This window comes from Peromyscus eremicus, chromosome 17 (assembly GCF_949786415.1).
Source record: "Peromyscus eremicus chromosome 17, PerEre_H2_v1, whole genome shotgun sequence".
Classification (NCBI taxonomy): domain Eukaryota; kingdom Metazoa; phylum Chordata; class Mammalia; order Rodentia; family Cricetidae; genus Peromyscus; species Peromyscus eremicus.
Genome location: NC_081433.1, coordinates 17,886,072 through 17,900,120, shown reverse-complemented (window position 1 = coordinate 17,900,120; position 14,049 = coordinate 17,886,072). Strand labels below are relative to the sequence as shown.

General features: G+C 51.7%; 1 protein-coding gene and 1 long non-coding RNA gene across 6 annotated transcripts in view; one reads left to right on the top strand and one right to left on the bottom strand.

The window, feature by feature from the left end:
• Fgfr1 (fibroblast growth factor receptor 1) overlaps positions 1–14,049 on the bottom strand; it is a 59,343-nt gene that overhangs the window by 2,543 nt on the left and 42,751 nt on the right. For 2 of the 5 annotated variants that reach the window (XM_059244550.1, XM_059244553.1), the window contains 10 exons: positions 13,615–13,704; positions 13,187–13,359; positions 10,542–10,665; positions 9,152–9,342; positions 7,012–7,156; positions 4,298–4,494; positions 3,215–3,360; positions 2,839–2,960; positions 1,957–2,067; positions 1,020–1,210 (listed from right to left, as the gene is read on the bottom strand). In XM_059244550.1, the coding sequence (XP_059100533.1) occupies positions 1,020–1,210; positions 1,957–2,067; positions 2,839–2,960; positions 3,215–3,360; positions 4,298–4,494; positions 7,012–7,156; positions 9,152–9,342; positions 10,542–10,665; positions 13,187–13,359; positions 13,615–13,704 (1,490 nt within the window). The remainder of the gene's footprint in view (positions 1–1,019; positions 1,211–1,956; positions 2,068–2,838; positions 2,961–3,214; positions 3,361–4,297; positions 4,495–7,011; positions 7,157–9,151; positions 9,343–10,541; positions 10,666–13,186; positions 13,360–13,614; positions 13,705–14,049) is intronic. The other 3 variants (XM_059244551.1, XM_059244554.1, XM_059244552.1) reach the window with 2 other exon arrangements.
• Positions 7,756–12,658, top strand: LOC131894320 (uncharacterized). Its single transcript, XR_009374884.1, has 3 exons — positions 7,756–9,422; positions 11,195–11,366; positions 11,879–12,658. It is a non-coding gene; the product is annotated as an uncharacterized LOC131894320 (long non-coding RNA).

Genomic DNA, 14,049 nt, shown 5'->3' with positions numbered 1-14,049 from the left:
CTTCTTTCTTGAGCTCAACCTCTAGCTTTTGGAACTGTACCCCCAAATCAGAATGTTCAGGCCTATGCTCAGTCTGTGGAGGTGTGTGTACTGGGCCCTGTCCGCCCCGGCAGAGCATGTCTGCCCTGGGTCGGACTGAAATCTGCGACAGGCACTTTGGCAGACACAATTCATCTTATCCTCACGATAAGCATAGAGATCAGCATTCCTATTTTCTATCTGAAGAACTATAGAGCCTGGTTCAGCGACACATGCTTGTAATCCCAGCACTTGAAAGACCAACACAGGGTTGGGGATTTAGCTCAGTGGTAGAGCGCTTGCCTAGCAAGCGCAAGGCCTCGGTTCGGTCCTCAGCTCCCCCCCCCCCCCAAAAAAAAAAAAAAAAAAGATGACTGCCTATAAGTCAAATTCTAACTTCTTGCTGGGCAGTGGTGGCGCATGCCTTTAATCCCAGCACTCGGGAGGCGGAGGCAGGCGGATCTCTGTGAGTTCGAGGCCAGCCTGGGCTACCAACTGAGTTCCAGGAAAGGCGCAAAGCTACAGAGAAACCCTGTCTCAAAAAACCAAAAAAAAAAAAAAAAAAAAAAAAAAAGACCAACACAGGATAATCACATATTAAAGGCCAGCCTCTGTCACCAAATGGGACCCTAGCCTTGAAAAGAGAAAAAACATGTATATAAATTTAAAAAGAGCTGCCTAATTCTATGCGGACAGTGGCTGCAGAGAAGTCAATTCAATCCGACCCGAGGCTACAAGGGCTTTCCCAACTCAGGTTCCTGAAGAACCTAACTAATGAAGCACAGGGGTCAGGCTTGGTGCACCCAAAGCTCTAAAGGATTAACAGTCGTAAGCTGGAGCCAGGGACAGAAGTGCATGTTAGCATCCCAGGACCAGAGAGACTGGGCCAGGCGACGAGCGAGCTCAAGGCCAGCATGGACTATGTAGTCATAAATCGGGGTGCTAGGCGGATTCAGTCCCACCCTGCCTTTTCTGGGGAGGGGTGCCACCAGGCTCCACACCTTCTTAGAGGCAAGATACTCCATGCCCCGAGCCACCTGATAGGCACAGGATACCAGATCTTTGGAGGACAGCTGTTCCTCGGGGTTGTGGCTGGGGTTGTAGCAATATTCCAGCCCAGGAGGCCTCCGGGCCTGCAGATACTCCCGAAGGTTGCCCTTGGAGGCGTACTCCACGATGACATAAAGAGGTCCTGAGAGCACAGAGGTAGAGAGAAACCACACAGGCCAGGCAATAGGTCAGCAAGTGTAGCTACACCCAACGGGAGCCCCTGCTCCACATGTCACAGCCCGCTTGTGTCCCATGCCTAATGTCAACTCCCCTTCCCTGCCTCTTCCAGACGGGAACAGGGAAAGTCAGAAAAAAGACTTCTTCCCAGTGGAGTCCAGAAAGTTCCCAAGCAAAGCTGAGGGTAGGAACCTGTGGGGCGTTTACCCAACCACCCCCACAGTTCCCCAGAGTTTTCTTGAGTGCGAGCAGCAGGAAATATTAGATAGAAGGATTTATTGCGGAGAATATCGCAGAGATAGACAGATAGAAAATAAAGAATAGCCTCGAGAGGGCCTGGAACCTATTCCAATGGGCCCCGACTGTCTCTGCCCCAGGGTTTTTATAGAGACGCCAAGGGGTGGAGCAAAAGACCTCCTCCCCCAGCACAGCCAAGTGCAGACTATCTCAGACACCTGCACTCAGGCCCGTGGTCCTAATCATCCTCTATGAGGACCTGCTGGGTAAAGCCACGAGGAACCCGAGAACGGGCTCCCACAGACAACCCTATTGCAGACTCCAATAACACCCTTGTTCCTATTCACGCACTGAATCTAGCTGTCAGTAAGTAGTAATCTTGGACGAATGCCAGTCGGCCCAGCCCGGCCCCTGAGAAACACATGAACCTCCCTGCTAAGGCAGTTTCTCAGCTGACGCCCGGAGCCACCCTACCGTCCTGTGTGCAGGCCCCCAGCAGGTTGATGATATTCTTGTGCTTCCCAATCATTTTCATCATCTCCATCTCCGAGATCAGATCCGACAGGTCCTTCTCTGTCGCGTCGGCTTCACATACAAACCAGAGAGTGTCATGAGGGAGGCGGGAGGAAGAGCTCAGGGCTGGGGAAGCAGATCCTGGGGGGGGACCCCTTTTCTCTGGGACTTGCTGCCATCCTCCCACCCCCCCCCCCCATCCAGGAGTCGCCACTACCATGTGGTACTGAATGTGGCTGGAGAGAAAAAAACCAGCCAGTTATGGGACTAAGATGAGCACCCGAGCCCAGGTCAACATTAAGAAGCAAAGTAAGGGGCTGGAGAGATGGCTGACAGGTTAAGAGCACTGGCTGTTCTTCCAGAGGTCCCGAGTTCAATTCCCAGCACCCACGTGGTGGCTCACAACCATCTGCAGTGAGATCTGGTGCCGTCTTCTGGCATGCAGGTATACATGCAGACAGAACACTGAATACATAATAAATAGGAGGAAAAGAAAGAAAAGAGAGAGAGAGAGAGAGAGAGAGAGAGAGAGAGAGAGAGAGAGAGAGAGAGGAAGGAAGGAAGGAAGGAAGGAAGGAAGGAAGGAAGGAAGGAAGGAAGAAAGAAAGAAAGAAAGAAAGAAAGAAAGAAAGAAAGAAAGAAAGAAAGAAAGAAAGAAAGAAAGGTAAGATTTAAACACTCAGGGTGTGCCATCCCCCTCCAGTTCCAGATTAGACCCTCAGGCAGTGTAGCAGGTATGAGCAATGACGGCATCATAGAATGCATTTCCTTCTATTTGGTCCAGACCTAGCTGGCTTAGAAAGGAAAGAGACCACCATGGCCGGAAACAGGAGCATCACTCACACTTCAACATCTTCACGGCCACTTTGGTCACGCGGTTGGGTTTGTCCTTATCTAGCCCGATGGCCTCTGCCAATACCACCTGCCCAAAGCAGCCCTCTCCAAGAGGTTTGCCTAAGACCAGTCTTGGGGCAGAAACAGAGAGAGAGTGACAGTCAGTCAGGGCTGGACATACAGTGAGTGACAGTCAGGGCTGGTAAAGGTCAAACTTTCACAGGGCAGCTCATCCCCATTTCTCCCGGCATTCCACCCCATCAAGAGCGGGGAGCAGCTGAGGCATCTCGTGTGGTGCTTTTACTACCTAAAAGGCCTCAGCATACACAACTGCTAAACTAGGACAAGCGTGGGGATCCTCGGGAGGAAAGTTACGGTGGATTACCGGTCTCTCGGCAGCTCCCAGCGGGGATCTTCGGGAAGCTCATATTCAGAGACCCCAGCTAGCATGGGGGTCCCACTGGAGGAGAGCCGTGAAGGCCGAACCAGGAGAACCCCAGAGTTCATGGATGCACTGGAGTCAGCTGACACCTGCAAAAAAAAAGAGTGGGGTCACCCTTCTAGCAAGGCGAGCAGGAACGGGTAGCTTTTTGCCGTAACACAGATTTGCTTCTATCCCTAGCATGGCAGGGTCAAAAAAACAAAAACAAACAAACAAACAAACAAACAAAAAAAACAAACATGTGAGGTGGAAGCTCTATTACTGAGTAATTTCTACCATCAAAAACTCTTTCCGGCCGGGCGGTGGTGGCGCACGCCTTTAATCCCAGCACTCAGGAGGCAGAGTGAAAGAGGATCTCTGTGAGTTCGAGGCTAGCCTGGTCTCCAAAGCGAGTTCCAGGAAAGGCACAAAGCTGCACAGAGAAACTCTGTCTTGAAAAATCAAAAAAAAAACCAACTTTTTCCGAATCCCAGCCCTCAGGCAGTGGTGGCGCATGCCTTTAATCCCAGCTCTGGGGAGGCAGAGGGAAGCTGGTTTCTGAGTTCAAGACCTATCCATACAGGATAACCAGGGCTACAAAGGGAAACCTTGTTTCGGAAAAAACAAACAAACCAACAAAAAAGGCTTTCTGACCTCCATTTTACTCACCCATTCAGTGAGCATACCAAAGATACCTCTTCCAACTGAGTGTCTTATAATATCATAATAGCTCTTTTCTCGTTCCAACTCTTGGCAAAAACTCTCCCTCAGACTATGGATACCTAACCCCTAAGGCACCTTTCTGGGTCAGCCGTGTTCTGACCTCAGGTGATGGAACAAGGCCTTTGTGGTTGGGGTGCAGGGTAGACAGGCGTGGAGCCAGAGTTAGTTTCTAATGTGTCTGGTCCAGACGTGGGAGCAAAGTCCAACGTGGTGGACGAGGAGCAGCCAGGGGGTGGGTGGGAAAGGGGGCAGGCCCCGGAGGCCCAGGAAGAGACGACAAGGCAGTGTGGTGAGCGTGCAAATCCCCCATCTACTTTCTGTTACCTGTCTGCGCAGAGGGATGCTCTTGGCCAGCTTGTGCACGGCCATCTGGCTGTGGAAGTCACTCTTCTTGGTACCGCTCTTCATCTTGTAGATGATGACGGAGCCCACCATACAGGAGATAAGGAAGGCCCCGGTGCAGTAGATGATAATCTCCAAGTAGAGCGGCGAAGTCATCACAGCCGGTCTCTCTTCCAGGGCTGAGTCGATGCGGACAGGGTGTCAGCAGTTTATGGGTACTTTGCCCGTGAGAGGTATGCCCCATGAGAAACCCAGTACCTGCTCCTCTCCCCCTGGGAACTTGTAGGGAAGGGGAGACTCCAGCTAGATCCCAGTATCAAAAGGACCAGACATCTTGGGACCTCTGAGGCATCCTTAAACAACTCAAAGCCCATAGAGGATAAAGCCTGGGCTATCCTGCTACACAAGTCCAACACTCATTAACTCCAGAACTACCTTGCAGCTTCCTACTAGGCTAGATGGGCACCAGAGACTTCTGCAGCACCTCAATGCTGTGCACATATATCATATAGAGACAGGCTGTTATGACCAAGGGACCAGGGTCCTCAAAGCACAAGATGGCACTCAGAATAAGGACAAATGGACGCCCATGGTAGCCATCCTGTGTCTTACTACGTACATGACACCTCTGTTAGATCAGACCCGTAAATGCCTAAAAGACAGGCAAAACAAATGTAACGTCTAAATACGTGTCTAGATGAAAAAAAACATGTATTCGGCAGCTCTTAAGGAACCTATCATGGCTCCACAGGATTCCTAAAATGTAAGGAACCGGGAGATTTGGGGGGTGGGGTGGGGAACACATCTTTTTACTATATTCTTTCACCTCTGTTTAGAATTCATACTGCTGGGGGCGGGGGTGCATGCCTTTAATCCCAGCACTCAGGAGGCAGAGGCAGGTGGATCTCTGTGAGCTGGAGGCCTGCCTGGTCTACTAGAGTTCCAGGACAACCAGGACTGTTAGAGAAACTCTGTTGCAAAAAAAAAAAAAAAAAAAGAATAGAAGTCATACAGTCCTGGCTAGTTTTTATGTCAACTTGACACAAGCTCAAGTCATCTGAATCGAGGGAACCTCAGTTGAGAAAAACGCCTCCAGGGCTGGAGAGATGGCTCAGAGGTTAAGAGCACTGACTGCTCTTCCAGAGGTCCTGAGTTCAACTCCCAGCAACCACATGGTGGCTCACAACCATCTGTAATGAAATCTGGCTCCTTCTTCCGGCCTGCAGACATATATGCAAGCAGAACACCATATACATAATAAATAAATCTTAAAAAAAAAAAAAATAAGAATTTCAGAAAAATGCCTCCATAAAAGTGGGCTGTGGGCAAGCCTGCCTGGTACTTTCTTATTAGTGATTAATGTGGAAGGGTCCAGTCCACTGTGGGTGGTGCCATCCCTGGGCTGCTGGTCCTGGGTGCTCTAAGAAAGCAGGCTGAGCAAGCCATGGGGAGCAAGCCAGTAAGCAGTACCCCTCCATGGCGTCTGCATTAGCTCCTGCCTCCAGGATCCTGCCCTGCTTCAGCTCCTGACCTGACTTCCTCCAATGATGAACTGTGATGTGGAAGTGTGAGCCGAATAAACCCTTTGCTTCCCCAGTTGCTTTTGGTCCTGGCGTTTCAACACAGCAGTCGTGACCCTGACTAAGACACATACTCATTCCCATATGCCGGTTAGTCCGCCTTTCCCTTCGGCACAAGAAACAGTACCTGCCTGCTGGAACCTCCTTCCCCTGCATGTGTACAGCCCTCGTCCTACAGTCCTCCCCCTAGGAACCTCAGCCAGCCGAAGAGGAAGTGACACCTTGGGAGTCCTCCCAGCCCAACCAGGAAATGACAGAGCTCAGGACAGGGAAGGTGTTGCTTGTCCTTCCCCAGTGTCGGAAAATGAAGGCTCACAGGAAGCATCGACTGAACAGAGACAGGGCCAGATGCTTCTCCGCAAGCGGCGGGGTGGGGTGGGGGGGCTGCTGGGCAAGCAAGATGGAAGTAGAGGAGGAACGCAACGCAGCAGCCACAGAACAGCAGCACTCAGGCCACGTGCAGGCAAAACCATCCTCGTCCTACGTCACCAACCCACCACCCAGCAGGGCTGCAGGCTCCTTCCTTCCTGGCGGGTACCCGGGACACAGATCTCCTTGCAGCTTGGGAGGGGAGGTCAGGAAGGATGAGCCAGAGAGGCATCGTCAGGCTAAGACAGGCCTTTCCCAGGGTAGTTCAAGTTTGCAGCTGTCCAGGCATGCCCGTCAAAGGGTAGCAGGATAAAGAGTGGGCCAGCAGCACCCAATGGGAGCAGTAAGCTCCGGTGGGCCGGGAACCTGGATTCGTGAAGAAGAGGTTCAGGGCTTTTCTTGCTGACACTCTTGGGACCGGCTAAAGACGACCCAGTAATTCAAACCCTTGGTACCAAGAGGATAAGGGAAGATGCTATACCCAAGGATAGAAGGAGCCTGTGCTGCCGCAAGGTAAACCCAGAGCTCATGCATGCATTACGCTGACCAGGGAGAGAGCCAGATATAGACGTACAGGGGGAGGCTGCCACATGACTTCCTGAAGATCCAGGAACCCCGTGCGTGGGCCTCAAAGCCGGAGCAGAAAAGGGCACACCTTCCCTCTCGGCCTCTCCCCAGCCCTGTAATGGATGCGTGGCTCCCATGGCAAAGGCAGAAGGACATGGAAAGGATCAGTGCAGTGTATACCTTCCAGAACGGTCAACCATGCAGAGTGATGGGAGAGGCCGATAGAGTTACCCGCCAAGCACGTGTACTCCCCCGCATCCTCAAAGGAGACATTTCGTAAATGGAGCACCTCCATCTCCTTGTCGGTGGTATTAACTCCGGCAGTCTAGAAGAGACAACGGAGGCAAAATGGACGCGCACAGGGCATGAGACCTCAGAGAGGCAGAGGAACAGAGGGGACAGAGGAGGGGACCGAAACCAGAGGAAGAAGAAACGCTCCCCAGCACATCTCCTTCGCAACAAGGCAAAAAAAAACCACCAGGCAGCGAGACCTGTTAGAGGAAGAGAGTCAGGCCCTCAGGGAGGCACTCCTGCAGACCTGAGAAGAGACGGACGGCTGGTTACGACCCTTCACCAGACGCTGGCAGCCACTGGCCCAGCCAAGCATGCGGGCGGTGGGCAGCATGGAGAAATGGGGCCCGGCGGGTGGGGGGCTGTTTGGTTTTGGGTAAAGAGAGTCAGTGGGGACAGATGGACAGATGGCAGGGAAAGACACACACACACACACACACACACACACACACACACACACACACACACACGACCTGCAGATATCCTCTTCACCACTGTTTAAGACTTCAGTCTAAAGTATCATTCCTAACACAAAGGACTATCTCACAAGTGCGTGGACGGGACGGGCATAAGTACTTACACACACACACACACACACACACACACACACACACACACACACAGAGAGAGAGAGAGAGAGAAAGAGAGAGAGAGAGGACACATAGATAAGGCACAAAGGGAGCCGTAGATAACCAACAGTACCAAACCAAAGCAGCCTCCCAAGCCAGGGATTTTTCCATGGCTCTGGGCATTAGGAACACAGGAGGAGGAAGGGTAGAGTTGGCGCTGGCTTCCCAACGTGCCCCAGCAGCGTGGGGTCTACATCAAGTACCCAGTATAGGGTCCCGTCCATGTCCCCATTACCTTTTGCCACAGGTCTGGTGACAGTGAGCCACGCAGACTGGTTAGCTTCACCAATATAATTGGAAACCTTACACACATACTCCCCGCTCTGGGCCTCTGTCACATTGAACAGGGTCAGCACCTCCGCATCCGAGCTATTAATCCCCGAATGCTGGAACAAACCAACGACACCACCAGTCAGTTGGGCAAACACTGGGATGTGGCCACGCTGTGCTCCCGGGGTGACTGTCAGTCAGGCCCCAGGAGCCAAGGGCAGGGAGACACTGAGACCTACCATCTTCTCTTCTGAGCGAGACAAACATGAAACCACTAATACGAAAACGGAAGAGGAAGTGGGGAGGGGGAAGGAAGAAGAAAAAGGGAAACGGAAAGAGGAGAAAAAAAAAGAGGGAAAAGGAGAGGAAGGAAGGGGAGGGAGGGGCCGGTGTCCCAAAGCAAATATTCTGTGTGTGTGTTAAACTTCCGCTACCAGACCAGGGTGGGGACTTGTAATTGGAGACAGAGCTCCAAGGCCCAGAGCTAGAGCTGGCCCCTTTCTTCCAGAATATTGTCAGCACCAGTGGCAAAGAAAAGGGACAGCCAGTAAATCTCCTGGACAGCCAAGGCAGGGGAGGAGGAGGAGGAGGAGGAGGTCTAACTTCTGGTTATTCCTGCGGCCAGATCCACTGGAGACTTAGCCAATTACCTCCCTGGATTAATGGAGCATTCAGGGACTATGAGAGTCTGGGGAGTGAGAGGAAAAAGGAAGAAAATGCCATTACTCCTCAAACGGCTTAGAATTGATAGGTGGCCTTTACTTTTCCAACTGTTTAAGCCACGCCCTTATCATTGACCTTGTTCGTAACTTGGGAAACATTTGCTGATGGAAGGCTGTGTGGTGCTAGGCCACAAGCAAGCCAGAGTCTCAATGCCTTCCTTGAGAAATTGATCCAAGGTCCCGAATCACTCTCAAGGCTCTTTAGAAGCCAGCAATTATTATCACCACCCCCCACCCTCTGCTCCCAGCTCATCCCCACCTTCTGCTGTCACCAGCCTGTGGCTAGATCCCTACCAAGATGGAGTATGTGCCTTATGGGGAAGGCTGAGCCCTAATCCCAGGCACTGAGCCCCAGGGGACATCTGGTCACCTTCCCAGCATGCTGGCCAAGAATGAGGCTAAGATTACCTTCAGGATCTGGACATACGGCAGGTTGTCTGGGCCAATCTTACTCCCATTCACCTCAATGTGCTTCAACCACTGGATGTGAGGCTGTGGATCACTGTACACCTTACACATGAACTCCACATTGCTGCCCAGGGCTACTGTCTTGTTGGCAGGTAACCCTGCCTGAAGGATGGGCCGGTGAGGAGATCGCTCTGCAGAGGAAGAGAGAGGATGGACGTGTTAGACTCGTCAATGGTCTGGTCCTGGCTGGGATGCTGGGATGCTGGCAGAGGTAAGGTCTACCTTGGTTCTCCAGTATCCTTTCCAGTGCCTCTGTTAAACTCCAGTCCCTTGAACCTGGTTTCAGAGAAGGGGTGCCATCTCCTCCATTCCTGCACCCACATTTTCAGGCACAACCAAGTCTCTTGTCTAAGCAGAGATACCCCCCCCCTCCCCCCGCATTCCAATATCTTAGGCCTCCCAAGGTCTTCCAGACAACAATCTTCTTCCTGAACCACATCAATGCCAAGGCAGGTGTTAGCTATGAGGCTCTGGGCCATACACGCTCCAGAGCAGGAGACCCACAACCTTTACGATCACGGCCTTGAGACAAACAACAGACTGTTCTTCCTGTCTCCCAAAACGCTTGGGGTTCTACATTCAAAGGCACTTGGCCTCTGCACCTCAGTGTGAGCACTTGGCCTACAGCTACTCTTATCATGCCTATACTGTAAGGATACAAAGGGCAGAACTCAGGGCATGAATTTAAAGAGCCTGGTGTGTTAGTGGTGTTTATTAAACAACAACTACTATTAGGCTACAATTCTCATCACCGCACCAAGCTATGTCTTTCAAGACATGTAGCATAATAGTACCAATTGCTTAATGAACAACAACAACAAAAAAAAAAAAGCGAGCCAGGAATGGTACTGCATGCCTTTAATCCCAGCACTCAAGAGGCAAGGCAGGCAGACAGATCTCAAGTGAGTTCGAGGTCAGCCTGGTCTACATGGCAGGTTCCAGGATAGCCAGGGATGCATAGACCCTGTCCCAAATAAATGAATAAATAAAGAAAAAAGTGAGGCTTCAGGCAGGCCCATCCTGTAATCCTAGCACTCGGGAGGTTGGAGAGCAGGAGGATCATCATGAGTTCAAGGTCAGGCTGCACAACACAGCGAGTTCCAGAGCGGCCTGGGCTTGAAGTCTGAGACTGTATCTTAAATTGGAAGGAAGGGAGGGAGGGGAAGAAGGAAGAAAAGGAGGGAGGGGGGCGGGGGGGGGGGGGAAGTGAGGCTCAAAGTGGGAAGCACAGTGCCAAACGTCCGGATTCCACCCCTAGGGCCTCAGGCTCCATGGCCGCCTTTCCCCACCCCGTTCTCCTCCTCCCGACCCTCAGCTTTGGCCTTCTTACCCACAACATCAAGCTGGTAGGTGTGGTTAATGCTGCCATACTCATTCTCCACGATGCAGGTGTAGTTGCCCTTGTCGGAGGGCACCACGGAGTCCATTATGATGCTCCAGGTGGCGTAGCGAACCTGTAGGGCACAGCCAAGGAAGGGGCTTTGTTGAGCGTCTGGGGGACGGTGTACAGGAGAGCAGGTAGCACATGCTACAGTGTTCGCCAAAACAAAGCCTAGAGGGACTAGTTCTTGCCCTAGTCACACTCGGAACACACCCTGCAATCTAAACTAGCATGGTGTGAAGACGCTGGACACCTTCTCGGTAGCATTCCAAAGCAGCCACGATCCGGAGAAGGACGCCTTTGGCAAAGTCTCCTAAACTCACTGGGAATCCTCTCCATGTCCATCAGTTTCATCCCTGTGCCTGATGTGGCTCTCCTGCTACTCTGGACACCGAGTTTCAAAAGCTCAGGGTCGGCAGGACGGATCAGTGGACAAAGGCACTTGCCACCAAGCCTGGGCAAGTTTGATTCCTAGGACCCGCGCCGTGGAATGAGGCAACCAGGTCCCGCAAGCTGTCCTGTGATCGCCAAATGCACAGCGCTGCTTGCACACAAGACAAAATTGCAATTCAAACAGAAAAAAAACCTCTCTCTTCTTCCAGCTGACTCTGGCCAGATCTGTGCTCAACCTTCCATCTGCTCTTCCTCCGAGGCCCTAACTGAACAGTGGCTCACCACAGCTGTCCTTTGACATCGGCCTTCTTAGCAGGCTACAAAATCGTCCCAGGCCAGAATGCTGGCTTGTCCTAGCTGAAGCACGGCAACATGCGAACAGTAAGTACTTGGTAAGTTAAGGGGAAGCTTTCCCATAGTCCTCCTTAAAAAAAGAAAAGAGGAACTAGGTGTGAGGGTGCACGCCTTTGATCCTAGCATTCAGGAGGAAGAGCGGGCTGATCTCTGAGTTCCAGGACAAACTGATCTATAGAGCAAGTTCCAGCACAGCCAGGGCTACACAGAAAAACCCTGACTCAAAAACAAAACAAAATAAAACAACAACAACAACAACAACAACCAAAAAACCCTAAATAAACGATCAAGTAAATAATAAAAAAAAGAAAGAAGAAGAGCTATTATTGCTTTTAAGTGTGTGTACATGTATGTGTGTGTACACACGTGAGTGTGGGCGCCCACGGAAGCCCTGCAGCAGCTGGAGTTGTAGGTGGCTGTGAGTTGCCTGATGTGGGTGCTGGGAACCAGACTCTGGTCTTCTGGAAGAGTGATGTATGCTTAACCACTAAGCTGTCTCTCCAGCCAGTTCCTCCCTCTGCTTTTCTTTCTCATACAAGAGCAATGAGAAGCCGTGCGTGGTGGCACTTAGGACCCAAGACTGGAGGACTGGAGTTCCAGGCCAGCCTGGGGTACAGAGGGAAGAAACAGTCTCCAAAAAGTCAGAAGGAATGAGAAAGAGACTCCAGGTGAGATGGGACCTATTTGGGAACCTTGGGGATCATCAGGTCTCGGAGGAAGAGAGTCTCATCGGAGCAGCTTATCAGCATAGGAAATGCCTAACGGTGTCCATGAGCCACACGAACGCTCTCACACGGGGTATTTCTTGGCACAAGTCCAGTGAGTTTGTTGTTCTCACGTTCTCTTGTGGGGAGGTGACTGGTTTTTCCTTTTAGGACTTGGGGGCTGAGGACGTGACTCGATGTGGGTTTAGCATGCAGAAAGACAAGGGAAGGGGGCATGGGTTGTATGCACTGACAGCTTAAAACATACCTACGCTCTTTTATCTGACCATTTCATTTCCAGTAATCTGTCCTGAGAAAGGTCCTTTTTAAGGCGCCAGGCACGGTGGCACACACATTTCTTTAATCCTGACACTCGGGAGGCAGAGGCAGGTAGATCTGTCTGAGTCTGGGACAGCCTGCATACTGAGTTCCATAACCAGGGCTAAGGAGAGAGACCCTGTCTCAAAAACCAAAGAAAGAAAGGAGGGAGAGAGGAGCTAATTGGCTGGTGAGGTGCTCCGTGGGTAAAAGGATTTGCCACCAAGCCTGACACCTGAGTCTGTCCTTCAGGACCCACAGAGTTGGAGAAAACTGACTCCTCCAAGTTTTCCTCTGATTCCCCATATTCATATCCCCCCTTCCCCCCCGAAAATAAAAATTTTTAAAGTAATAAAAAAAAAAATCAGAACACTGCAGTTCCAGGGGATCTGACACCCTCTTCAGACCTTTGTAGGCACTAGGCATACATTTGGTGCACATCCATATATCAGATGAAACGATCATTGATGCATGTAATCCCAGCACTCGGGTGGCAGAGGCAGGCGGATCTCTGAGATGGAGGCCAGCCTGGGCTACAGAGGGAGTTCTAAGACAGCCAGGGCTACAAAAAGAAACCCTGTCTAGGGTTGGGGATTTAGCTCAGTGGTAGAGCGCTTGCCTAGCAAGCGCAAGGCCCTGGGTTCGGTCCTCAGCTCCAGGAAAAAAAAAAAGAAGAAGAAAAAAAAAAGAAACCCTGTCTAGAACTGGCCCCCCAGGCAACTAAAATAACAACAAGATAATAAAGGTATTTAATACGGGTTTCCTATCCCAGCCCTCCATCCAATGTCTTCTTCTAACTTTTCTTGGGTATGCACACACACGTACCTTATAGCCTCCAATGCGGTGGTCAGGTTTGAATTCTTTGCCATTTTTCAACCATCGCAGAGTGGGATTGGGTGTTCCACTGGACGGGCACTTGAACTTCACCGTCTTGGCCGCCGGCACTGCATGCAGCTTCTTCTCCATCTTTTCTGGGGATGTCCAGTACGGGGCGACAGCTGTCCAGGAAAAGCCAAGGGAGAGACAGATGAGGGGAGCAGGAATGGTCAGGCTCAGAAGCAAGGGCCCAGGCAGGACCACACGCACCCCATCTTCTCTCTGCTCAACACCTCAGGCCATCCCGAGGGGCAGCAGCCAGGCGCCACGGCCCACAGGCCCTCTGAACCTCTCTCCTCCCGTTTAGGCAGGCCTTCCCCTAAGTCTCAACTCCCGCGTCTCACAGGCAGTAAATAAGGAAGAAAACAGTGTCTCACGCCTACGGTTTGGTTTGGTGTTGTCTGTCTCTTTCTCCTCTGAGGAGGAGTCATCGTCGTCGTCGTCATCCTCCGAGGAGGGGAGCGCATCTGCGAGAAGAAGGGAGTGGGGGCGCTGAGGTACTTCTGAGCATTCCCACATGGGCATGCAAACAGAAGTCACCTCATCAGGACCAGCTCGGTGCAGTCACGGACAACACACCCATCCATCCCAGGAGGACTCCCAACCTTCCCAGATTTTGCCTCAGTGACAGTCTGCGTTTAAGAACCGCATGCTCCAGCGCTCATCCTGGCCCAAGGCATCGCCTTCCGCCGAAAAATCCAGATGGCTCCAGCTGGGTCAGCTACGCTTTTTTTTTTTCCAAATGTATTTCATTCCAGCCTACACACCAAGGCCTCTCAGCTAACAGTACCACCTGGGTACCCACAAGAGCA